General features: G+C 47.5%; 1 protein-coding gene across 2 annotated transcripts; it reads left to right on the plus strand.

The window, feature by feature from the left end:
• The first annotated feature begins 269 nt into the window (after positions 1-269).
• Positions 270-26158, plus strand: LOC124471095 (potassium voltage-gated channel subfamily KQT member 2). 2 transcript variants are annotated; one of them, XM_047025441.1, is made up of 16 exons: positions 316-644; positions 8753-8843; positions 9037-9163; positions 10045-10220; positions 12396-12521; positions 12611-12721; positions 12855-12950; positions 13086-13180; positions 14419-14487; positions 14664-14696; positions 15249-15538; positions 16494-16541; positions 21060-21168; positions 21372-21503; positions 24552-24672; positions 25037-26158. In XM_047025441.1, exons 1-16 carry the CDS (start codon positions 352-354, stop codon positions 25760-25762), a joined length of 2643 nt encoding a protein of 880 aa, XP_046881397.1. In that variant the 5' UTR covers positions 316-351; the 3' UTR covers positions 25763-26158. The 2 variants fall into 2 exon arrangements, with proteins under 2 accessions (XP_046881396.1, XP_046881397.1); XM_047025440.1 differs by lacking the exon at positions 16494-16541 and having other exon boundaries at positions 270-644.
• Positions 26159-27693: the final 1535 nt, after the last annotated feature.

A 27693-nucleotide genomic window follows, 5' to 3' on the forward strand; every position in this document is an offset into this window, starting at 1 on the left:
CACACACACAAAATATGACAAAGGTGGAATTCAGTCCTAATTTTTCACTGGTAAATATTGTAACCAAATCATCTGGATTCCTCACTGTTGTACGCAGCACTGTAAATTTTGAAAAGGTGTTACAGTTTTACTTTTAATGTCAGGTGGCCGGAAGAAGATGAGGTAGGAGTTCGTTGCAGATTCCACTCTGCGTTTCCATTGGTTTCTCAGACAGGAGGGTAGCCTCAGCCACGCGCACAACGGCTTGCTCGCTCCACGGATCTTTTCAACACGCCCAGCTTGGCGATGCTTTTACCTGGTTAAGGGTGGAAAAGATCTCCCTCCCGCTCCCAATGACAGTATTTTCTCAGAATGGTCCAGAAATCCCGCAACGGCGGGGTTTACCCCGGTCCAGCTGTGGAGAAGAAGCTGAAAGTCGGCTTTGTCGGGCTAGAGGCTGGGGCTACGGACTCGAACAGAGATGGGGCGCTGCTTATAGCAGGTGCTGAGGAAACAAAGCGCGGCAGCATCCTCAGCAAACAGAGGACCAGCGTCTCTGGCAAGAAACCGCCAAAGAGAAATGCCTTCTACAGAAGACTGCAGAATTTTCTATACAATGTTTTGGAAAGACCGAGAGGATGGGCATTTATTTACCATGCATATGTGTAAGTATTTCTGAGGAAGATGCATAACTTATAATATGCCAATGGATGGGGTTTGCGGTGTTTGCTTCAAACATTAACAAGCAATTGTCTCTTGGCATCTCAATCATTGTTCATTAATTATTTTTTCCCAACGACACCTATTACGTAGCACTCTAACTGTTAACAGTGAGGGTTATGTGTGTGAGATTTGACATAAAGACGTAAGCTCAAGCATGACACTGACATTTGCCCTTAGTTCCTTAAGTGATTGTATTGAACGTTTGTGTTTTTTGTTAAAATACTCCTGGGGAAACCAATTTGACAATCTATAAGTAAGGAGACTAATACTAACGTATAAACTAAAAACTAACAATATAATTTCAAGTAGTCTATAACGTCTGTTAAATATGATGAAAAACTCCACAGGCATGTTCAAAACATTGCAATATTAATATTGAAGCTGAGAGGCCATATCATTTTTCTACATTTCAGTACATTTGTCCAACTACTGAAGTCTAAGCACTTGTTCTTTTGTCACATGGTCTGACATTCATTTAACTACTACTTAATTGGCCTACATCATACATATAGATGTTTCACGGAAGACACGGAACGGAAGTTCCAATGTTTCGTGTTAAGGTTCTTTACAAATTTGTTTAGGTAATTAAACGCAACTGAACAGGTTCAATAAATGAGAAATATGGATCATTATTTATGTTCTATTAATTTACCAGTTTGGTGCAGTCGCGCCAGTTTGCCCCTGTAGCCGTAACTATTACTCTCAGTCGATGTAATGTGATTCCAAAAGAGCTAATTGAGCGTACTGTTGCAAAGCTTCCAGGCGTTCATTCTTTTCAGCACAAAAACAGCTGGACAGCTCCTTTGATGTTAGTAATGCGCCTACTATTTGTTTGGATCTAACAGCATTGTGCCGACGGGAAAACAGTCTGGTCTTGATTAACCTGGCCTTCATAGAGGAAAGAAAAATATCCTTACAGCCCAGTCCCACATTTTATTTATGTTCCTCTAATCTATAATTTATACACTCTGCCTTTCCTTCCATCCCATCTCTCACATCCTGTTTTCTCTACAAATACCGTTGTGGGCTGAGAAATATTAGAAAATATTAAACTATTAAAAAAATAATCAAAAAAAAACATAGACATCATCATGCCAAGCAGTCTTGACAAATCTATATGGATGTGGGTCTTTTTGCCTCAGGCAAGATCTTGAACCAAGATTAAAACCCTGGAGTCAAATAGATGAACATGAAGATGTCTTATTGAGCTTTGAAACATGTTGAAATGCATTTCACTGGCCAGTCATGGTTTAGTTAAGAACACTGCAGGTATGGGAGTCAGATTGTGGTGAAAAGACATCAGGTTTTAATTTTCTGACCGTTTATAATCTGCTTTATTTTTAGATTGTTAATCCCATTAGAGGTTTTAATTTCCAATTAAATAACATCAAGTGGGCTAAGGACAGAACATCTAGATAGTGTATCATGACAGTATGACAATCTTTACTTTCAAAATTGTGTTTTATTGCTATCTTTTAGTTTTTTTTGTCCTTGGTGTAGTTACTGGGTACTTTAGTTCAAGGCACTGGGTAGGCTGAGCATTTAAGGTACCGGATTGGCTGGGAAGGTGCTGGGTGTATAGGGTACACTAAGGTAGTAGTTGTGATTTTTGAGACTCTAAGACTGACAAACTGAGTATTTTACTGAGTTTCTACAACAAATAATAATGTAATGTGGTCAATTAGCAGATGCTTGTATCCAGGGGGAGGTACATAGAAGAAAAGTTGTACCTAATATGGCAACAACAATGTTGAAGTCATCCAAATTGTTACCAAAAGGTCGCATTTGCTTCATAAATGCACAGCGGAGCTGATGTAAGTAGATGGATTGCTCAACAGACATCTTGTGTGTCGCGTTCACTAATCCACTCTCCTCGTTTTCACCCTCTGAGGCCCGTGCTACACCCGGGGGCAGCGTATGCACCAGCTGCATGGAGACATGTTGACACCATCATCTGTATGGCTAAAGGCTCTGGGCCAATTGGCTAATGAGTCTGAAAAACACTGACTTCCACTGGCCACAGGATACGTCCTGCCCAACACTCGGCTGGACCTCTCCGCTCTGACTGCTAACTTGAGCAGAGGAGAGAGAGAGAGAGAGAGAGAGAGAGAGAGAGAGAGGGAGGAGAGAGAGAGAGAGAGAGAGAGAGAGAGAGAGAGAGAGAGAGGGAGAGAGAGGGAGAAAGAGAGAGAGAGAGAGAGAGAGAGAGAGAGAGAGAGAGAGAGCGAGAGAGGGAGAGAGAGAGAGAGAGAGAGAGAGAGACGGAAGCGGTGGATTTCATTTCATGCCTGTCTAGCACACTTGACCACGGTGCCATGTTGTCTGTCGTTTTGTAGCTTCCCCTGATTGTGAGTGTGTAGTGTGGTACACAACACACGCGTGGGTGTGCATGGCAAAAACCTAAACTTCATGTGGTGAGCTAGGCTTTGTGAAAACCCTCAAAGAAAATGCATTTTAAACAACTATAACTCTTACTGTGCCAGTGCACAAACAATGTTTTTGTAGCACACAGTTATTCCACCTCTGTAGCACTGGGCAGGGTACACACCTCTTTAAAAGCCTCAGTCATACTCATATTAATTCCTGATATGTGCTAATTCCTAACAGACTGAGGTATACCATTAATATATACGATAACAAATTAACAATGGGCTAAATGATAACTCATTAATCCAAAGCAACTGGGTGGGTTTGAACCTGCAACCTCTAGTTCTGTAGTCATATTCTCTAGTACTGAGCCATAACCATCTCTACATAGTCATAATATTTGGGTTGTTTTATATCCAGGTCACTCTCAGCCATAATATATCCTCCTACTCTGCCACACTGTGACTAAGCCTGGGTAATTTGGTGTAGTTTTATGGCTTGGTTGCGTGAAACCAGAACGCCCATGCTGCCTTTAATGACATCCTCCATGTCCTCTACTCGGAACCTCTGTCACTCCGCCCGGCTTTGGCCATCAATGGTACCAGTGCAGGGCCGCGCGCTAGTGCTAACACACCACTCCCTGTACCAAAGCACCATTAGCAGGCAGCAGCCAGGCTCACCCGGGGAGGGAGGGAGAACGGCTGACCCTCTCTTCTCCTCCTGATTCCACTTCAACTGCTCCTGTTGGATTGTTTACAGTCCAATTCCACACTCTCCCTTCCCAATGTGTGTCTTGTGCTGGTTTGGAATGAGATGAGGGCATTATGCTAAAGCCGTACTATGCAAATTTGTCCATGTCTGATTGGCTCTTTTACAGTATGTGTGGCTTGTGATAGGACCGAGGATGAGAATTAGGTGAACCTATACTCAGTGGCCAGGCTTTTATCTGTATGTAAAAAAAAGCCTTTGAATATTTGAGGCCTCCCTCACAGCTGTATTCCGTACTCAAAATACTTCTGGAAAGGATTCTGGGACACATTATATTGAGATAGCCTGCCTAATTATAAGCCTTTCATTAACTTATGCGTTATGCATGCTGGCGAAATCTAGCAGTGGTTGCTTTCAGCTTACGAATCACAGTTGTTGAAAGTGATGAGGGTGCTGGGTATGCCTTGACCTGTTTTTCGTAGCAAATTTGTTTGGCTCTGCAGTTTCCTTCAGAGATTAGACCATCCAGTTATTCTGTATACCCAGCTAGCTCAGTTGTTATTTATAAAATCAGGATAAGTGTGTCAAAACAGTCTGAACTCACTGCCAGCTATCTTTAGGGACTGACAGCTCTTTGCCGACTAAAGCTAGACAGCAGCATTTTCACGGTGTGCGTGCATTTGTTTTTTTGTGTGTGTGTTTTTAACCCTCACAAATGTGTGTGTACCGGTACAAAGCGAACACGCTAACATACCAAACACTCTTACATACCAAACACTCTTACATACCAAACACTCTGTCTTACATACCAAACACTCTGTCTTACATACCAAACACTCTAACATACCAAACACTGTCTTACATACCAAACACTCTGTCTTACATACCAAACACTCTGTCTTACATACCAAACACTCTAAGATACCAACACTCTTACATACCAAACACTCTAACATACCAAACACTCTAACATACCAAACACTGTCTTACATACCAAACACTCTTACACACCAAACACTCTAACATACCAAACACTAAGCCCTCCCAAACCAGCTGCCCGGGTCTAAGTCTGGATGTGCCAAGTGAGTACTTGGGGGATTTTTACAGTGATGCTGTGTTCCCCATGCATTTGGGAAATAATGATCTCTCAGATCAATGAGAAGGGATCCAGGGATGTTTATTCAGCCTGCGTTGACCTCATTGATCTGAGCTGCGTCTCCGAGCTGTGGATGACGAATAGTGGGAGACGGTCCACTGAGGAAGGTGTCACGACAAGGTGGGCAGACCAACTCTGGGGATTTTTCGACGTTACTCCCAAACAGTACTTCAGGCTTGTTCATTCATCGGTGTCGTTTCAGTGCTGTCATTAGCAACGTTACTCATTCCACCCCGACGTCACGTTCTGGCAACGCACGCTGACGTCAACCCACGGCTGTTTGTTTGTGAAGAAAAGAAAGACCGTTCTTTGTAAACACTTTCAGGATTGTAGTTTAATGTTTCAGAAGCGCGTTCTTTCATTCGGACGTGCGAGTCGTGCAGTGTTTGTCCCAGTACAGAGTTGGGAGCTGAAGCCTTCCAGATGAGTAGGTGCTGTGCTTGTGTTGATATTACCATAACGTAGGCAGGAAGGGGAGGGCCAGCCGTTAGTCAGGGCTGTCTATGGCCGTTGTATCGACGGATGCCTTGTCATGTGCAGTAATGGATGTATCCTCACATCGTCAGGGGTGGAGGTGTCAAGGAGAGAGCACGGCACATATATTACTCACCTCCAAACACTCCCATACACACACACACATGCATTGGGTCTCTGAAGGTGACTCAAGACTGCTCGTCAGTCCTTTCCCCAGAACAATTCATTCTGCCCAGTATTACGGTAATAATCAACTGTAGAACATTCGATTTTGTTGATGATCTGAATACAGTTTAATTAAGCCTGGGGGCTGAATGTAATGTACCAAACAGATGTTGCATCATTAGGAACAACTCCCCGCCCCCCCACAACAGCAGATGCTGAGCCAAAACAGAGCAAGAGAAAAGGTGTTGGGAGCTGTCAAGCATGTTCCACATCCTTTATTGACTTTTGGCTTACACGGCTCACCGGTATGTCGTCCATTCACACGTTGCCCCAGTATGTCCGCCCTTAACACATCTCCCACCTCCTCCAAACTCAGCCCATCGATCGGGCACTCGCTGTAGTAGGCTTTGTTCAAAGTCGGCTGTCTGTTTCGAACCGGCCTCCTGCTTGAGACCACACTTCAGACAGACTTTAGAGCCTCTGGCCACAATGATCAGTGCTTGATCAGAGCTACCAGGAAGCCTCCGCCACGCTGAGACAGGAGCCCACACCTTCCACCTCAACACCGCCTGGCACGGCACTCCTCGTCCCCGCTGGTGAGCTATTCTGTGAACCTATCTGCATGTGAGAGCTGGGAGAAACCAAGGCCTGCTGGAGGGGGAGAGACCAGCTTCTCAGTTGAGCTCTCACTGCTTCTGTGACTGACTGCTGCGTGGCCTGTTCCAGCCCAGACATCCCAGTGGACACACGGGTGTCTGGGTTTGTGTATGCTGTACGGAAGCTTTCTGCATTCGTGCCGTGTGTGTGCACACCCCGGACACACATGGATGTGCACAGCTTGGAGACACCCACACACACACATGCTTGATGGTCACCCACTGCGAGTGTGAGTTCACAATGTGCTCTATCTGTTTCTGTTGAAATATTGTTCGCTGGTCTCAAGGCTGCGTTAACCGGAGCACTGCATGGGATTGCAGAGAGTGATCTCTTTCTCTCTCTCTCTCTCTCTCTCTCTCTCTCTCTCTCTCTCTCTCTTTCTCGCTCTCTCTCCCCTCTCTCTCTCTCTCTCTCTCTCTCTCTCTCTCTCTCTCTCTCTCTCTCTCCCTCTCTCTCTCTCTCTCTCTCTCTCTCACACTCTCACTCTCTCTCTTTCCCTCTCGCTCTCCCTATCACTCTCCGTCTGGCTCTCATTCTTCCTCACTATGTTCCTCTTCATTCATCCCACCTCCATGTATCTCCAAGTGCCTCTGCCGTTGTTGCTGCTGCTGCTGATTGGGCTGTATGTCTTTCAGGCTGTCTGACAGCATCTGTCTGAGCTTCCGGCTGGGGTGAGGTTGAGTAGGGTGTCGAGACCCATTTGGAGAAGCACTTCTTATCAGGACAGAAACCCCAGTTCCGTTATATGAGGAAACAGTAGGTCGGTGGACACCAGATCTGACACTTCCTCCCAGTGTACATTGCCCTAAAGTCGACATATTGACCCAGGTTTTGTGTTCACAATCTATGAGCTATAATTAGATGTGACAGATCTAGTGTCAGGAATACACTGTGCGATGGCTGTTGTACTGTAAATAATGGGCTGTACTGAGCTACTCTAGTACTGGAATAAAAAAGCAATTTCAAAACTCTCCAAGATGGTTAACGGAGTCTCGACCCATCTTTACGTGATGTGGCCAATCTGACGTCGGATTCGTCGTGGTGTCTAGCAGGTACTCGTGAGCCTTGGTTTGGAGTTGTGTGCGTCACTCACTGACGAGGTCAGAGATTAATTGTCGGTCATGCTCTCATTCCGTGAATTTGGCCCTTCTCTGGGGAAAGGCCCGACTTACTCATACTGTCCATACAGGCAGAGCTATGACTGGCCTCTGTTTATGGCTTGAGTTAGCATAATAAGGCAGCGCTTGTCATTCCACTCACCGACTACTCCAGTGTTAGCCCACTTCAAGCCCATTGGGCCACGTACGATAATGGCGGCAATATAATGCTGCACGGATTCTTCTACACTCCATCCTGGTTGGTGTATTATTGTGTCGCTGCCACCCTCCATGTGTGTTACTGTCCATCCATGGGGATTATGACTTATGGTTTGCTCCCTGCCACATCTTCTATGTATGTTGTTTGCTAATGCTAGAGGCAGGGAGTGCTTTCCCCAAGTCATTCCCATGTTTACGGTTATCAAGAAATGCTTGAATGAAATCACGTGAGGGTTTGGACTGAAGTGATTTTAATCTTGTGTTTCTGTGTGCTCTCACTAACTATCTAAGCTGTCAATTTATAGGATATACAATATCATATCTGGCCTTGCAGTAATATGCTACAGAACAATACATGCACACTTACACGAACAGTACATTTCCATTTATTTCCATACCACCGTCCCACCTTCCCCTCCGTATCCTCCCGTGGAACCAAAGTTCAATCAACATCCTCACATATTGACGGACCGTGTATTGATGCCGTAGACGTGGAAATAGGTTTGACTTTGGTGGAGTGGATGCAGCTAGGGGAAGCACTTCCTGCCTCCTGAGCATTAGTGAGCAACATGCATACAATATGAAGCAGGGAGAAAATAGAATTAAAATCCTCCTGATGGATAGCAACATGCAGACAATGAAGGGGAGGTGGGGATGATGGAGGGCGGTGGCAACACAGAATCATTCACCATCCGGGAATGAGTGGACGTGTATCCGTGCAGCAATTATATTGAGTTCCATTGTCAGAGAAATTACCAACAACCATGCCCTGAACTAGGCCTCCCTCATAAAACAGAACATTTCTCTCCCTGGGCTGGTCTACGTGGCCCTCATCCCCACCATCACGCCCCGCCCCAGCCCAGGAACCCTCACCTACTGCTGGGGGAGATCTCTCTTCTGCAGAGTCCCCTGTGACTTCCCCAGACCAGCACAGCAATTCTCCACAAATCAATTCAATTTGTGAAGAAACGGCAAACTCCCAGCAGACACACCTAGCCGTGTGAAGTTACTTTCGAGGCTGGATGACGAGCCTGCGGCAAGGTGGTACCATCCGCTCAGTGAAGAGACAAAGCTCTGTTTGTTGTTGCCTTTCTTTTCTGGATTAGATTGGACCCTTGGTTGGTTCCATTTACATTCATCAATCCGTCATAATAAGCGTGCCTTCCCGTCTCGTCTGTGTGTGTGTCTGTGTGTGTGTCCCACCCAGATTTCTGCTTGTCTTCTCCTGCCTCGTTCTCTCTGTCTTCTCCACCATCAAGGAGTATGAAAAGAGCTCGGAAGATGCCTTGTACATACTGGTATGTACCAAACGTTTCATTCACTCACTCCCCGTTCGACCAACATTTGAAGACACAAATTGACTTGAGTGTCATTGTTCTCCTGATCATGTTGTCGTGTGTTGGATATTTGTAATGCACGTGAATTCTTGATGTTGGAAACACCCATGGCATTGATGTAACAGGATGTTTTTTTGGTTTGTTTTGTGAACAGGAAATTGTGACCATCGTGGTGTTTGGCGTGGAGTACATCGTCAGGATCTGGGCCGCAGGATGTTGCTGCAGGTACAGAGGATGGCGAGGGCGTCTGAAGTTCGCCCGCAAACCGTTCTGCGTGATCGGTGAGTCAGTGTGTTACTTCCATCCATCCATCACTCACATGTCAGCTGCATGGCCGCGTCGAGCGCATCTGTCAGGGTAGAATCAAGGCCCCAAGCAGATGAGGAGGCTGTGGAGGAGAAAAAGCCTTCCCAGCCAGAGGGGACCTTGGGGGGAGCCCGCCCCACCTCCTCTGGGGGCTCTGGGAGATGGAGTGTCCTCCGGTCAAATCCCAGCATGCCTCTTGCCCGGTCACTCATTGCAAACAAATAGATCCCTCTTTTTAACTAAGACATCATCATCTTCGACAAATGTCTCTCCCTCTGCCCAAAGCCTGATTTGTAGGGAGCGTTTTGGCTCGATGTAGTCGAAATGCATCACCCAGTTGGAGGCCCCGTGATGATAGATAATGAAACTGAACTCCCATACTTTAGAATTTCCCCGAACTGCAGCAGCTGGTAAAAGCTCTTTGAGCCAGGTGAAACACGCTGAAAGAACACCAGGTGTGAAGAGATTTGAGACCTGTTAGAACTGCCTGACTATAACGTTTTTTTTAAACCCTCTTGACCTTACTGTAATGTTACCTCCTCTGTTCTTTCTGTGCCGGCTTGTTCCTCCTCTTGGGACAAAACAGGTGGAAGCTGTGCATGGGGTCTAGATGCGAATCTGGCTCACATAGAGAAACACACAGCGATAAATGTATAATGAACCCTGGGACTTGTAGTCTGTGCCGGCCTCCCACTCATGTCGTTCTGGGTGACATTCACAAAATAAACACACAGATGCAGCATATCCAGTCCATCCAGATGCTACCACAGCATTCTCATGCATGGCAGTGTGACTGTGTTTAAGGAAGTCCTCCAAAGTACCCTCACCCCCCCCCCCCCACCTGTCTCCCTGCCAGACGTCATGGTGCTGATCGCGTCCATCTCGGTGCTGGCGGCTGGTACCCAGGGGAACGTGTTCGCCACGTCGGCCATCAGGAGTCTGAGGTTCCTCCAGATCCTGCGCATGATCCGCATGGACCGCCGAGGAGGCACCTGGAAGCTGCTGGGCTCCGTCGTGTACGCCCACAGCAAGGTCATTCATCAGCCAGTTGGCTACATCCCTCTGTGTGTGTGTGTGTGTGTGTGTGCGTGTGTATGTGTATATCTGTGTGTGTGTGTGTGCGTGTTTGTGTGTATGTGTGTGTGTGTGTTTGAGTGTGTATCTGTGTATCTGTGTGTGTGTGTGTGTGTATCTGTGTGTGTGTGTGTGTGTGTGTGTATCTGTGTGTGTGTGTGTGTATCTGTGTGTGTGTATGTGTGTGAGCAAGAGTGAGTGAGTGACTGAGAAAGATCCAATCCAATTGACAGAAAGCCAATACTTTGTCACCTGAAACTCTCTGCATTGCAGAAAGTTCCCACAGCAGTGAGACATCTGGACTCAAGCTTTTAGTCGAGTGATCTGATCCCCTATGTTAAGTATATTGATTGTGTGCATTGATTGGCCCTCGTGACGTGACACTGCCCCTCCCTGCCATTCAGTTGAGCTGCTAACTGGACAGATCAATGCCTTCAAATGCATGTAGTGACTCTTTTGGTACTTTCAGTATTATTAACCGGATATGGCGGAGTAGCATGTCATGTAGAAAAGAATGTAAAGTTCAAAGTATGAACACGATATTGAACAACATTGCAAATGCAAACGTTCCAAAATGAGATTCGATGAAATCCGATTATTGTCAATCTCAGAGAGGAGAGCAATCAGCGAGTTCTAGGAACTCTGGTTTGGAGTGTGTGGGAGGAGGGGGGGGGGGGGCAGGGTGTGTCTCCTGGCCTGCAAGATCTTCTGGTGAATGACAGGTTCAAATGGATCTGTTTGTGCCACAGCACAGAGCAGCCCTGGTCTGTCTCCTCACATTGGATTTAGCGCTGGTACAGAGTGCAGCTGGTACAGAGTGCAGCTGGACAGGGCAGGGCCTGGAGACGAAACAGAGCACTTCACATTGGTATCATATTGAGGTGTTCTGTGTACAGTATGGTACACCATAACAGTATGGTAAACTATGAGAGTATGTTCTCTACCTCAGCTAGCTACCCAGGGAAAATAGAAACCGATGTGTCGGCACTTCAAGCTAGTCCGTCAACTTGTACGACTTAATTAGCGACATGAATATGTTTTGCATGGTCAATGTCTATGAATATGGATGAGTTGACACAGCAATCTTTTTTTAGCTTCTTCCTAAAAGGTGCCGTAACAATGAGCTCTTCCCTCGAAGGTAGCCGATCGGCCCCAAAACTGGACAGCCAAATTCGAAGCGTTTAACAAGTGAGCGCAGACCGCAGTGGATGGTGGAGAGAAAGGGAGGGAGGGAAGCGTAGTGCAGAGTGTGTGATCTGGAGCTGGGACTGTTTCAGCTCGACAGGCCCATCTGACAGGGGCGCTCACTCGAGGTCTCCCTGACCTGGCCCCGTCCATGTTCCAGACGCTCCCTCTCTGACCTTGAAGATGTTCCGCTTCCTCCTCCAACCAGCCCCCTCTCCCGATTGGCCGCCACCCCACAACCCTCTTTCTCACGCTAGCTCTTCATCTCCTTCTCTGTACAGTACACCAGCATCTCTCTGTTCGTATCTCTCTGTCTCTTTCTTGCTCCCTCTTTTCCTCTCTTTCTCTCTCTCTTTTTCGCTATCTTTCTTTCTCGCTCTCTCTCAGCCTCAGTCTCCTCCTTCCTCAGGTGTAACACGGTGACGTGAGGTGAACTGATTTGAATGAGGCGAACCCACCACCCCGACCATGGAAGCACTCAATTCTTTTTCAAACACACCCAACTGTAGTCTCTAGAAGTGTCTCTCTCTACCTGAGACAGACCCTTAGCAGCCTTCAGTCCCAGCCTGGCTAACAGGCGTGCAGACTGCGGTAACAGAGCGGCAGAGAAGTTTCCCCCGGGGGGGGGGGGGGGGGGGGGCAGGAACTGCCAAGGTCAGCGTGGAGAGCCGACTCTGCAGTGAGGCACCATACACTTTTCTTCAATTACCAGCCACAGCCTGCTCCAAGGAGCTCAGGTTACAGCTGTGCTTCTAGTGCACACCGTCTGATGTTTAACCATTTCATTTGGTGACACTTTTCGGTAGTCCGGGGTAAAACTCATTTATGGCTTTGTGAAATGCCGGTTTCGGAGTGGTGGTGAGTGGTTGTGTGTGCGGTGTACTCATTGGCCTGTGTTAAGTCCTTTCAGGCCCCTTTCAACAGACGTTTGTGTTTTGTGTTGTCCAGGAGCTGATCACAGCCTGGTACATTGGCTTCCTGTGCCTGATCCTGGCCTCCTTCCTGGTTTACCTGGCGGAGAAGGAGGAGAACGAGCAGTTTGAGACCTACGCCGATGCCCTGTGGTGGGGGCTGGTGAGCCATGCACCGCCTCCCCTACTGTCGACATTTCCCTCACTTCTTTTGGAACGTATCACTTTGAAACACATGTTTTTCGCCCTCAGATCACCTTGACAACGATCGGCTACGGAGACAAGTTCCCAATCACGTGGAACGGACGTCTCCTGGCTGCAACGTTCACCCTGATAGGAGTATCCTTCTTCGCTCTTCCGGCTGTGAGTTCATCCCATCAGTCCGGAATCTTCCCCCGGGTCCTCCGAGTGGAAATTCGGAGGGATTCATGAGAAGGACTTGTGTTCAGAGGCTTGACTCAGGGTCTGACTGTGTGTGTGTGTGTGTGTTTCCCAGGGTATATTGGGCTCTGGGTTTGCCCTGAAGGTCCAGGAGCAGCACAGACAGAAGCACTTTGAGAAGAGACGCAACCCTGCCGCGGGGCTCATCCAGGTCAGTCCGTCACAGAGCCACCACACCTTTTTACCGGCCCAATCCGCGTCATCCTGGCAACCCTTCCGGCGCGGTAAACGCTCCGCTGACTCTCGTGTGCCTCTTCCCCCCTCCCCCCCTCTTCCACCCCCTCAGGCCGCGTGGAGGTTTTATGCCACCAACCTGAGCCGCACGGATCTGCAGTCCACGTGGGATTATTACGAGCGGACGGTCTCCGTGCCGATGTACAGGTATTGATTGCTCGTAAATCAGCTGCTGGATTTACACCGACTGCCTCTTGCCTAAGAGAGAGAGAGAGGGTGGTGGTGGTGGGGGGGGGGGGCTGGAGGGGGGGGGTGTCAGTGGAGACAGGCGCGGCCGTCTCACCATCGATCCCACCCGGCCGACCTTTTAGATCTGTCTCTTTTTTTTACACAATCTGAAGGTTAATGAAGATGTCCAATCGGCATCGGCTCCCCAGGCTGGGACCTGGAGGAACTAGGGTGTATAGCCACCTCCTGGACAAGACAGTGTCTCTAGGGCCGGTGTTCTATTTCCAAACACAGCACAGAACCGTAGGTGCTAGTTAGTCTGTAGAGCGAAACGACATCCAGGCTAGTCAATTAAGGATGAATGGCTCTAAGGAAAGCCTGATGTGGGAGCAGCTGTTGGAGGTCCTGTTAGCCGTCTGACTGAGTCACAGAGAGCGTCTCTGGCTCTCCTCGTCTCTGCTTCCGAGCAGGCTGCACAGCCCCTTTTGATCTGCACCTAGAACGTTTGATTGATGTGTGGCCTTTCAAGCTTTGAACTCGCTGATGGAAAATGTGCCGCGAGTACAACACTAGCACACTCACCGACACATGCTCTCTCTCTCACACACACACACACACATATCATACACACCTAAACGTATCCAACCAAATACCTTTCTTCAGTAGATGAGTGAGTAAACCTTTGAATTTCATTCAGGAATGTATTCATGTTCTATAGCGTGTCTCCTGTCCTATGGCCTACTACTATAAGTAAGTACTATAAATAAGTACATACTGCAGGCCTCCCAAAACTATTGCTTTACCGGGTAGTACTTATTCATCTTGATTTGTGATATCAGATGTCTTCATGACTGCTGCCATAACCTGTCTTCTCAGATTGAACCATCAGTATTGATTGATGAGGTAAGATGGTGGTTGGGAACAAATGCAAGCTGGCCAGAATTAAAGTGTCGCAGGGTGGGCTCTCAGCCAGCAGTCTAGAGAGACACAGAGGAGGTATTTTTACCTCGTCTGCAGTAAAATTGCTTTTTCATTTGATAGCTCATGTCTTAGAGGGACCCAAAGGCTCCTTTGAGAAGTGAGGTCTAAAACAGCGGCCAACTCAGGTCTGCCAAGCCATCAGACTGAACTTAAGTCGTTGAAATGCGGTTTGTGTTACAAAGCCTGACTATGTAGAGATGACTGAATGGCTTCCATCCTCTGCTGTCATCCACCAGACTCATCCCTCCCCTGAACCAGCTGGACCTCCTCCGAAATCTGAAGAGCAAGTCAGGACTGTCATTCAGGTCAGAGTAAAGAGCCAAATCTGCTCATCTAGAGTCCTGTCATGCTATCTCGACGATAACAAACGATGTCCTCATCCAATCCATTTTGTCAATCCAACCGTGATAAAAGACTGACCGCTGTGTGAATGCTTATCAATAATAAATGTGTGGTGTGTGCATTCCATATATATATATAGGAAGGATGCCCAGCAACCTGAACCATCTCCCAGGTCAGTAGTAGAACATACATGAAATACTACATCAAACACTCATCTCAAACTCACTAAGTGGGCTTGTTGTATCCATGTCGTGGGCTAAATGTGCTTCCTGTTAGTGTTGGTTCATGTTGACGTCACAGCCCAAGGTGACCTGCTGCTTCGTAAACAGGAGCACAGGGCTGAGACCTCCACTCATATGTTGCCCTTCCTGACTTCAACCATGTGCTGGCTTGGCATAAAGGTTTTTTATAGAATGTTAACCTCTGACTTCTTCCTTCCATGGGTATGACGCAGACTAGGAAGTCAGCACACTTGTTCATATCAGTAGGACAGACAGGGACAACGTTTAGCCTTAGGTTTGGGCATGAACCCAAAGAACCAAAGTTAGTCCAACATTTACTTAGAAAGGGGGATAAATGATCAAGCCTGGTAATCTCAGGTATGTCTATACAATGATCTGTATTTGTCTGTATACTTGTGTCCACAGACTGAGCTAGTGTACAGTAAACATCGGTACAGTCTTGTTTCTCCCACCACTTGACCCCTGACCTCTGCCCCCTGCAGTCAGAAGGTCAGCCTGAAGGAGCGCGTGTTCTCCAGTCCCCGGAGCTCCGTGACCAAAGGGAAAGGTTCCCCCCAGGGCCCCAGCCAGGGAGTCCAGGCGGGGCAGGGAGGCCAGGCGGGGCCAGGGGGCCAGGGTGGGCAGGGCCAGCCCATACGGCGCTCCCCCAGCGCTGACAATAGCATGGAGGACAGCCCTAGCAAGGTGCACAAGAGCTGGAGCTTTGGAGAACGCAGCCGAGCTCGCCAGGCCTTCCGCATCAAGGGGGCCGCCTCGCGGCAGAACTCTGAAGGTAGGACTCGCTCGGCTGGACGAGTAAGATGCCTCTCAAACCTGTGGTGCTTGTGTGTTACAAGCAAATCAAAGTGGGTACTTGTGGTTCTTCTGTTAGCTATGGAATTGCTCTCATGTTGCTGTACAGTCCGCTGTGTTTAGCCGGTGTTGTCACGCGGTCCTACCTATCGACATGAGACGGTCATGTGGCGTGATGTCGTGTGCCGTTTTGTGAAACTTTCAGAGTTGAGAACGTGTTTTGCTGTCCGGTGATGTTTTTTCTTATTAGCTTTCTTGCTGCTGTGAAAATGCTGTGGACTCTCTGGGCTTGCGTGACAATCTGTCCTTGTCTTGAATGGTGTGTTGTCTGTGGGTGGTTTATCTTTACTCTGAACAGAATTAAGGGGCATTGACAAGCTGATGTCATTTAAGACTGAATAAGTCTCAGACTGATCTCAAACTGAAAGTTATATAATGACATTGACAGTTCTTCATTTAACAGACATTTTTATCCATAGCGATGTTAACATGTTTACATAGAGACCAAAAGATAAGAACAAAAAATAGAAGTGCATGGTTTTGACACTATTACAATGGTTAGTACTTAGGAACGGCCTGTATTTTATAAGACACAGTACGACCATAATATAGTTTAATTTCGAATATTGTCAAATTAATGACAGTTGATCTAATATGCAGGCACATCTGAACATCCAGAATAGACTAATTTGACTGAATGCAGATAACCTGAGGTAGCTTGTCTCTGCCTTGAGATGTAAAATACGTGTGTTTCTCCGTAGCTTCCCTACATATGTATCAGTCCCCTCTTTTGTGCCGTCGATGTGCCCGGTGGTGTTAACAAAACAATACAAACATTTGTGGCACAGAGAAATGTTTTCTTTGATTGATGTGACTGACTGGAACTCCATGCTCACGGTCTCCTTTCCGTTTCTCTGTTTGACGCTGATCTAAAGTGCTGATTGAGATGCAGGATGAAGAATTCAGACAGAAGAGCTCACCAGGTCAGACAAACAGGGGAGGGGCTTCACTTCCACACGACTGTACACGCACCCAACAGCAAACCACTTAGCCCACCGACCAATGTACAGATCCCACAGTGCATATGGATGCTGTCACCTCCATTCTTTTATGTATTTTGTGTGTGATTCGGTTTATCGTTGTTCCCATCCCAAAGAGATCTTTTACTGCCCAGTCCTCAAATGCTGGATAAGCTTCACCTGGATGTTGCTTCTAAATACTAGTTCAGTATTTCCCTTTTTCTTCCCAAAAAAAGGGGGACTCATCCCTCATACCACTCATGCCACTAGTATATCAAAACACAGTTGAGGATATTAGGGAAAGGATGGTGTCATGATCCTTGTGACATACTGAGAAACAGGGAGGATCAAAAATAACTTGGTGTACTATTTCTGGAATATCATGACTGAAATACACTGGTGTTTTTTCACATCAGTTCTCAGTCACAAGGAACATGGCACCATCCTTTCCCTGATATCCTCGACTGTATATTTCAGACATACTGCTTTACGAAAAAGACTCCCATGCTTAGGATCGCACGTGTGTCCTCTTGTATTAACAAGGACCAAAAGCTCAGTGTAAACCTTTTTTTTTTTACTACCGTCAATTGGTGCTAGTGACCTTAGCAGAAAAGCAACCCTGCATCCAGAGAGGGTGAGTGAATGTTTCACTTAAGACGTTTCATACGACACTTGTCTTCCTGAGCATTGATTCTCCTTTAGTCCTCTCCTCTTCCGCTCGTCTCTCATGCAGTACATCTCACAGCTCCATACCCCTGGGCTCATTCTCCTGCATTCACAGTCACATGTCCTCCTCTGTCCGGCTGCAGCAGTCCTGTCCCCCACGGCTCCTCCAGCCCTCCAGGACGGACCCCAAGCTCCACAGTACTCCCGTGTTTGGTCCCTCCCTGATGGTTAATCCATCAATTCACATCGGTGGGTGACCGGAGAGACCACTGGCCTGGTATCTTTCCCCGGTCTGTATCTCAGGGGTGGGGGGAGGGAGGGGGGGGGGGTCAGAACAGTAAGTTACCTGGCTCCAGAAGATACAGACAAATAGTTGGGATCTACTCAGCTCGACAGGCACAGTGGAGGGGTTGTCCTCCCGTAGACGAGTAGACGGTTGGGACTGTTTGATCTCTGTTGGACATGCTCGGTACACCTATCATTTGTCACGGCGTGTGTCACGGTAACGACGTGTCACAAAACGATAAAAAGACAGTTACAGATGTTCCTTCTCTGTACAAATGCACTGTATAGGCCTCGTTATTCTGTTGACTGGTGTTATATGTGGTGTGACAGCATCCAAAGCAGATTTACGGCAGCAGACAGTTTACATGAAGATTAACCAAGACTGCTCAACCGAAAGAGAATGGAGCTAACCACAGAGTAGCTACATACATCATCAGAGAGACTGTGAATGGCTGTCGTGCAGTACGACAGCCATTGAGCTCAACTGCAGGTAACTCCTGCAGTTGAGCTCACCTCTCTCTCTGCCGGATTGGGCCTTCAAAGCCTCAGCATCGTCCAAATCCAATCAAATTTGAGTTCCACTGCCCTTTTGACGAGCGATGCCACAGAGGGCTTCGTATATGCCCACGGAACTGCACCTAAGCCCTCCACCCTTTAACACCCTGTTCCCTCCGCCCCAGCCCTGGTCCTGGTGGGTCCTTCGGAATGCGCTGGCATGTGTCCTCATGGTGCTGTCCCAGCCTTGTTCCCCTGTCATCACCTGGGTCAGGTCCACCAGGGGAGCCAGGACTGAAACTGCTCTGTGACCTTTGCCCTTATCATGCATGCAGCACACTGAGTCTGTGTGTGCCATGGTTGTTAGCGGAGTGTACACCATCGGGTTTATCCTCTAAAGCGTTGGACCGCGAAGAAGGTATGGGTTCCGAAAGGACGTGTGCGCCTTTGTTTGAGCTCGTCTGAGATCTTTACGTGATCTGGGCCTTGTTATGGTTGATGTGAAATGATATTGTCGAATGTGAGATGGATGTGGAGCTACCGTGATCAATTTGCCCCTCGCTCCCATTCTTCATAGACATGAAATCAGTTGATGTTTGCTGTGGGTCTGTGAATGGCTATGCTACTGTATGACAGTGATCCATGGGACCTGGTGGATGGAATCAATTGAGCAATGCTGAACAAAAATGAAGCACTCTGCTAAATGAAGCAACGGTGGATTCCAAAAATTGATCATTTGTCTCACAATCCAAATAGCGTATGTTTTCTGCTGGTAAAACATACTGAGAATCATCACAATGCACAAAACACAAACAGAAATGTTTGACTCATTTTGACTCTGTTATAAGATTTATGTTGTCATTCTTATCAGTTGATGGGTGAGCATGGTGTACTTCTGAAGGCATGGAAACAGTCGAAACCTCTTGTTCTTCCATTTGGATTGATCTCTTTTTACATTCGATATACTTGCCTCTGAAACCCAAACAACCTTGATCCCTTCCTCATGGGGGCCAGGAGAGCTGGAATGACCGTTTCCATGCAAGCTGCTGCAGGACTGCCCCACTTTTCTGCCTCAGCATCAGCAGGCTGTCACAGCGGGAGGTTGAAGTCTCTCACCCTGGCAGACCGGGACCCATAATAACTACCCTCACCACCCTCTTCCAGCCTGCTCCTTCATGTCCTGAAGAGCCCAGCGATTGGCCTCCACGTGAGGTCGTTTCACTCCCCTTGCATCGTAACACGCTTGAACAGGGACACACGAAATGAGCCAGGCTGCAAGAGAAGCCTGCTCATCCTTGCTCACACTTTACAGTAAGGTGTCTCTTCAGAGAGTATAGTACCTGTACTGTGTACGGCCCTGTAACACCGAATATGACCACTACCCTCCAGTGATTGGATGACCTCATAGGCTACCGTTGTATTTGATTTCCTAATGAGGTTGTTGTCATTGTGTTATGACTTTAACTCGCCTCATTTGATGTCTCTCCTCCTCTTTGCCATCTTTGCAGCCATTGAGGGCTTAATCAGTAAGGACTCATCCCATACCTGCTGTTGGGATGGCCACCTACTGTAGACTAGCAGAAACTCTACTGTTCAGAGAGAGCCAGTGCACGGTCATTCTAGAACCTATTCCATGAGCACACTAGCCGGAGGACTCAATCCTTCCATGACCAGCCAAACCTAAGCTCCAGTAAGCAGCCCGAAGGACCTTGCATCCAAATCAAAATGGCTGCCGCTCCTGCATTCTAACCCGCATGAAGGAAAGTGTTTAAACTCCAAGAGACAGCTGGAGACGACTGTACTCATGAGGTCCACGCGGGGCCCCTTTAAGCCCCAGCACTACAGAGCAGTGGAAACCATCTGCTCCTGCACATCTTTAAACAGAAAATAGACATTTGGGGAGGGTGGAAGTTTCACAGCTCTGTAGGTTGCTGGCATTATGGAGCACAATACTTCTGCCCTCTGTCCACTTCATGCAATGATGCCAGTTTTGCCAGGTTGACCAGGGAAACCAGGAAGAGGCCAGTCGATTCCGTGGCCCAATATTAGTGACATCCTCCAAAGGCTATTTGCAAGTGTTTTCTCTTTGCCTTCACAGTATAAGGCATAAGAACACGTGTATTTTCGAAACGAATATACAAACGAGCACCACAATGGGACAGACAGGCTAAATGCTTGTATTACTCTCCAGTGCGCCTCCCTGTCTCCCGAGTCCAAATGCTTAGCGAATCTGGCCCTCGTAGCCCAAAATAGAAAGGCAATCCATTATGCTAATTGGAAGTGAAATGTGTGACTGCGGAAGCCAACAGCCGAGACCTCTCGCTGGCTCTCCTGTGGTCCAGCTGCCATGGGACCACTTTATCTCCGTAACGCACCAAGAAACAAACCGCACTGCCCCTATTCGTTTCTTCTTTTTTTTTGGGGGGGGGGGGGGGGGGGGGGAGATTTGAACGTTTGTCCCCTCTCCTCCCATAAGGCCAAACGACATACGTCAATCCAAACGACTTCCATCCCCCTTGATTGCAGATACAGTCTGTCGTAGTGAAGGTCATGCTACATTCGCTGATGTGCCACCTAGCTGGAGCTAATAACTGTCGATCCCACTTTCACACTTCTATAGATTATTTTTCACAGTGTTCACATGAGAGCACTGGCATGGGCACGCGAAACCTCTTCCCATTTTGCTCACAGGGGTCCCCAAAACTCCAGAACTGCCACTTAAAATCCACAATCCTGCTTCCTCCCCCGTCTCTCCCTTCCTCCTTCTCCCTTCCCTCCCTCCCCTTCTCCTACCCTGCATCAGCCAATGACATCCACCAACACTGTCATGAACCTGTCCCAGTATCCAATCCCACACTGTGATCCTGCGCCGTGCAGTTAATGGCTGTGCCTCGCCTTGGCTTGCCTCCATGCAGACACATCCGGGGGGCCTGAACGAGTTGGATTTGGAAGGCTTAGCAGTCAGAAGAGCCCAGGCCACTGTGCTCCACTGCGTGCTAATGTCGGAGCCCTTGGTGTGCTTTTTGTGTAATTTAGACGCCAGCCTCCCAGGAGAAGACATAGTGGACGACAATAAGAGCTGCCACTGTGAGTTTGTCCCTGGGGACATAACCCCTGGACTCAAGGCCACCATCAGAGCTGTGTGGTAAGTCCGATGGTGAGGCTGTCGGGTGGGGCGTACGCTAATGCTAAGACGTGTTCCTCTCTCTGTCTCCCGTGCACCTAGCATATGGTGCGCACACACTGTTTGGGCTAATTGACAAAGATGTATAGCCGTTCTCCTGGGGGAAAGGGTGCCGAATGGGTGTGGATACCGTACGTGGACATTGTCCTGTTTGTGTCCCCCAGCATCATGAGGTTCATGGTGTCCAAGCGGAAGTTCAAGGAGAGCCTGCGGCCCTACGACGTCATGGACGTCATCGAGCAGTACTCCGCCGGACACCTGGACATGCTGGCCCGCATTAAGAACCTCCAATCCAGGCAAGAGACACTCTCCCCTCCTGCCTCTCCCTCCCTCAGTTTCATCCACAACCCCCCACCCCCCCACCCCCCGTGTCTGTGGCTCCCCCTCAGGGGGGGGGGGGGGGGGGGGACGAGGCGGGGGGCCAAGGTTTTTTCTGCTGCCTGCACCACTGGTGTCTCCCTGTGTGATGGTGTTCTGTTCTCTGTTGTGACGTGTTCACCCCCATTCACCTGTGGCGTTTCCCCCGAGAGAGACTCCCATTGACGCCCCCCCCCACAGGAGGCCTTGTGCCACCGAGGGAATCAATCACAGCCTATCGTGCTGTCTATGACTGGATATCTTCCACCCGTTACTTACTGTAGATGCTCTACTGCATGTGACAATGCTTTGTAGTCTCTGGGACTTCTTTGGTTGTATCTGTCCTGAGCAACTACTTCTTACCACGGAGGGAAAGAAACTCCTGCTCATGTTATTCCAGGGTACTGTAGGTCTCAATTCAACACACTGTATATGAATCTATGATGACATATGGATCTATATTAAATATATGGATCTATATTGACTTGAGGATCTATACTGACACATGGATCTATAGACGTATGGATCTGTGATGGCATGTTGATCTGCAATTCAGGGTATTTAACATGCATCACTGAAGAGTAATAATGTCATCAAGCGCTTCTGGAGAAGACCAGGTAACATCATGTCTGCCCTCAGTCTCTCTCATTAATAGGGCAATTATGTATTCGAATAAGTACAATATGTGTTGTTAGTCCTTAAATAATGCCACATATATGCAAATATATTCCAAATGTTTGAAAAAACAAACAACATTGATGCGTATCAAAGGGTTCATGGTTAACAAACATCGTTTGGAATATATTTTCACTTATTTGACCTTGTGTTCTGTTGCCCTGGTTTCGTGTCATGTGATGTTTGTGAGAGTGATCACTGTTGCGTCATCATGCATTGTGCTGGTGTCTCCTCTGTCTACTTTGCCAGGATAGATATGATTGTGGGGGGGACGACTGCGCCCTCCACGCCTCGCCATAAGAGGTACTTATCCACTGTCAAAGACTCCCCACGGTCTGGCCCTTGGTCCGGCCTCGACTCACTGCATCTAGCTCCCCAACAAACTGCCCTCAGTTCTTCTAGATTCCGTGGACGAGCAGCAACAAACCTGTTTTTGGTTCGGCCTACTGTAGAGGACTGAGACGACCTAGCTGCTGCTCTCAGACAGGGTGAGGTGGTGGAAGACGACCCGTAGCAGGCAGAGTTCATTCAGCAGCCAAGCAGAAGTTCAGGCCCACTAGTCCTGTAGACTGTCCGTTGAGGAAGTTCCACCCCCTTCCAGTTTGAGTTTTCCCCTTCCTTCATACTTACTAGTTGCTACAGACAGCCACTGCAAAAAAGGTTTAAAATCTGTTCAGTGAAAGAATATGCTGGAACAAGATTCTAGATTTGGGCAGCGTGTCAAGTAGCCGAGTCAAGTAGAGAGTCAAGTAGCCGAACTAAAAATGGTTGAGCTGAAATGCCTGCAATGCATTGACATTGAAGAACTTACCAGAAGATACTAGAAGCCAGCTAATGCCCATTGCTGTTGAGAGGCCTATGAACCAATCAGAGAGGCTGCATACTATTGTACGCCTATTTATTAGCATGACGCTTAGCAAAGCATGCCAACAGCCACAAAAATCAATTTCACAGTGTTTAAATTGCTTACAAATATTTTTGCTAACCTTTTCGATACGCATGCTTTGCTTGACCATGACTTGCATGGTCTACTTAGATTAATTTGAGTTTTTCTGTTGAAGAATATTGGGCTGCCTTTGAGTTATTCAGAACGGTGTCTCCTCTAATACCTGAAGCCCTTGATTCAGTGTTGAATGAATATTTTGGATTAGATACTGATGTTCAGGGTGCTTAATGAAATACCCAATGTGATTACTACCACGCCTCATCAACACAGGAGAGAACTTGCCTCGTTTTAAACATTTTATAAACAGAACATCCCGAATGCAATGTATCATGTCAGGGGGAGACAGGCTTGAGTCAGGAAGTTATTCTCACCCCATGTTTAAAGGGGTGCTTCCTTAAACAGTTATTGTTTAGATATGGTACGTGCTATCTTTTCAGTTTACAGCAAGCTCCTAGTCCTTACAACTCCCCACACGGTTTGCTCGGGCCAACCCATTCTCACAGGATTGGATTGGTTTAGAATAGTTGCCACGTCTGCAAAAGGTAACATTTAAAAATCTATTTTAATATGAGACACAGCACCCCAAGTTCTTGCCTGATCTTCCACGCTTTCCTCCAGCTCACGTTTGATTGACAGTGGTTTCACAAAGAAACCAAGGAGGAAAACTTGCCTCTCTAAAGGTGATTGGCTGGAACTGGATTTTTGGAGCATAATTGACTGGAAAGTAGATGGCTGCTCCAAAATTAGAAATTGACATTCCACTAACACAGCTCCAGTTGATGTTGCGAAACAACTCTCAGAGGGCCTTATTAGCGACACAACATGTTTTTTTTTACCGATTGCACCTTCAACATATCGTTATGAATTTTGAGTCTGTTAGCTGTTAACCTAACAGACTCAGATGATTAGGCATGTTTCCCCCTTCCTTCTCCATATATAAAGGGGGAGTTGACGCCGTTCATACTCTGTGGAGGAGAGAAGATGACTGGAGCACTTTCTCTGTTTCTGTTTCATTTCTAATTCAATGTCACCCGATGCATGACTCCACTCCATGACCATCACTAGACAGGTGAGAGCCATACCCGTGTCTGTGGCTCTCCCCTCTCTACTGGGGCAGTCCTCAGCCCCTCTGGAGGGGAACCCCCTCACAGCGGCCCATGTCCTGGGTCTGCTCCCCTTCCTCTTAAATGACAGACAGAGTCAACTGACACCCCTGTCTCTTAGTTAATGTGGGACAATTGGCCTCGCTTCTTAGTTCTTCAATCGAGGATTACAAGCTGTTCTTTATCTCCGGGGGTTTGTCTTCTTCGGTAACAGTCTGGCTTTGTTCTCGAAAGTGTCCTGTTTGTGTTTTTCCTATCGTTAGAGTCGACCAGATTGTAGGTCGAGGAACACCGATGACCGATAAGGACCGTCCCAAAGGAACCACGGAGGAGCTTCCGGAAGACCCGAGCATGATGGGACGTCTGGGGAAAGTAGAGAAACAGGTATGGTTGGCCGCTGACAGGTACCCCGTCAGATCCCTCCTGCCTTACCAGATTTCACAACTCTAGGGAGGGGGGGTGAAATGGAGGGAGAAAATGTCCACGATGATTCCTCATGAATCATGACCGTAAATGTCACTGTCACTGCCGGTCATAATGGCTAGGTACATTCTTTCAAGTCTTGATTGCTTTTCTAAGTGAAGTTTATTTTAAGCTTTTCATCACTGACAGTGGCCTTAGTCATAGAACCACTGAATTGGATTGTCATTAGCTCAATGTGGCCCCCTGGAGGTCAAACTCTCAGTCTCAAGGCCGTGTCGTTTGAAGAGTTTCAACTCCCCTACTTCCCATCCCTTCCTCCCACTAGGTGATGTCCATGGAGAGGAAACTTGACTTCTTGGTGAACATCTATGTGCAGCGCATGGGTATCCCCCAGTCAGAGACTGACGCCTACTTTGGGTCAAAAGAACCGGACCCAGCCCCTCCCTACCACAGCCCTGTGGACCACATAGTGAAGAGTGGCTCCATCACCAAGATCCTCCGCTCCAGCAGCTCCACCGGCCCGAAGATCTTCAACCTCCCTCCGGCCTGCTCCGGCCCTGAGGGGGGCCACGCTCACTGCCCCCCTTCCACCTCCTGGCATCAGCACCAGCGTAGCCAAGGAAACACCCCCTCCCCAGTGGGAGAGCCCTCCCTGGTCCGCATCCCCCCGCCGCCCGCCCACGAACGCTCCTCAGGGGGCCACAACGGGGGCCACCGCGGAGCCCGTCGTCACAGCGGAGGAGGCGGAGGAGGCGGCGAGGGGGACAAGGAGGGGAAGCAAGATAGCGACACGTCCATCTCCATCCCGTCGGTGGACCACGAGGAGCTGGAGCGCTCCTTCAGCGGCTTCAGCATCTCCCAGTCCAAGGACAACCTGGACTTCCTCAACAACGGCTACTTCAGCAACGCCACGGTGGCCCGCTGCGCCAAGGTGCGTCCCTACATCGCCGAGGGCGAGTCGGACACCGACTCCGAGCTCTGCGCCGCCTCGCCCCACTCTGCCAACGGGGAGGGGGCCTACGGGGACAGGGGCTGGGCAGGTCCCAAGTGAGGTCCCCGGAAACTGGGGGGAGGCGAGGGTTCTCCCAAGCGAGGGTTTACTCTGTTATAGAGGTGAGGACTGGGAGGTGCACATGCTGGGCGAGCCTGCAGCCTGAGGGGAGGGTCAAGCCACTCTGCTCCTCCAATAGAACTGCAAAGCAGAGGGGAGAAAACAAGATGTCCAACCACTGTCTGTTTTTACAGAATGAAATATAACTGGAGACAAAAAAGTCTTGGTACGAAACTGTTTCCATCGCTTTGAACTTTAAGCACATATGTTTGTTCCCAAGTACTCGCACACTTGCTCATAGAGACAGTGCTTGCCAGGGATTTCTCACGCAGACTCACAATACAATCATAGTTGAATCCTAAAATCATAGTGTAGCTAAGTAAATGGACAGTTTCACATACTGCTTAACTACACATACAGCACACATATATGACATATATGACTTTCTTCATATTTGTCTTCAGTCACATTCAGTTTGGTGTTTGATTGTTTAGGTATTGAATATTCAAAAAGAATATCCTTCCAACTACACCAAAAGTAACTTTGTTTTGTGGTTTTTCCAGTAAACTTGCAATGGACAACATTGAAAATGCTTCTTCTTCTTGATCAGACGAATTATTTTGATAATCTGATGTTTGTTTCTGTGTTCTGGAAATGTGTAAGTACAGTGTTCACAGTAATGAGATTTCTGACTCGTCACACTGTACTGTGCTGCACAGTGACAGGAAGCAATTCACCACAACTTATGAAATTCTATCCAAGCGAGTATGGGGTTTCTGATATGTCAATGGAATGTAACATGTCAAAGAACATTGAGTGTATATGGACCCTGTTGGATGTATATGGAACATGTCATAATCAAAGACTATGTGCACTATTTTTGGGTTGTTGATGTTCCTGTGCACAACCCTTTAAGGTTTCTCTGCATCAACATGTATAAAGACACTGAACATTTTCCCACTAAACTACATACAAAAATTGCTAGAGATTGTACATATTCTATACACACAATATTCATATATCCACAAAATGCTTCTTTTTTATTTTTATTTAGAAGAGTACATCCAATTGACAAATGAGTACACGCTCACTTCAATTTGTATCATTTAAAGTATTTCGTAGTTATTTATCCATGTTTTAATGTGTTTACATGTTCATGCAAGCAGAAACACTTAGCAGCAGCCTTAATTTTGTTTGTTAACTTTGTACCAAAAATGTTGGTACAAAATGTATTCCATTGCACAGTAACCAATCAGACATCCAGAATCCTACTGGAGAGCAACATCCCATGGTTATATTCAAGCTAAAAGAGCCAATGCACCACCATTGCACCTTTTGTTTTGAATTCTAAAACTGGTTGTTCCCATCCTTGATTGTGATTGGCTATATCGCGTTCCATGCCGTTGTAAAATCCAGCATAACCTCACAGGTTGTCCTCATAACATTCTTTAACACTCCATATTACTGCGCATCGATTATTTCAAATGGAAAAAGACGGCAAAGATGTCCATCTGGCTGTTGCGTGGCAACGATTTATATAGGAACTATACTTTGTAGTAGCGGAAGAATGACGGTTTATTATTAAACTATTTTGTTTCTAATTGTTTTTATTGATGAAACCATATCAAATATTTGTAGTAACAGTTTTAGAAAAGCAATAAGCCCCGCGAGTCCGTGGTTTACGCTGATTTTAGAACAGGTAAGGGGGTTTTCGGCACTCCGCTTCGCGTCGTGCCTAACTACTCCCCTTACCTGTTCTAAAATCAGCGTAAACCACGGCCTCTTGGGGCTTATTGCTTAATTTCATCACAGCTGCCTTCAAGTTCATTTTTCCCATCCAAAGAGCATTGGCTTTATCCAACATTATGGACGTCTTTTATGTGTTTTTTTTAATCCATGGTTCCAAGCTGCATATCTCTTCTGAACACACA

The sequence above is a fragment of the Hypomesus transpacificus genome, chromosome 9, assembly GCF_021917145.1.
Source record: "Hypomesus transpacificus isolate Combined female chromosome 9, fHypTra1, whole genome shotgun sequence".
Taxonomy (NCBI): Eukaryota; Metazoa; Chordata; class Actinopteri; order Osmeriformes; family Osmeridae; genus Hypomesus; species Hypomesus transpacificus.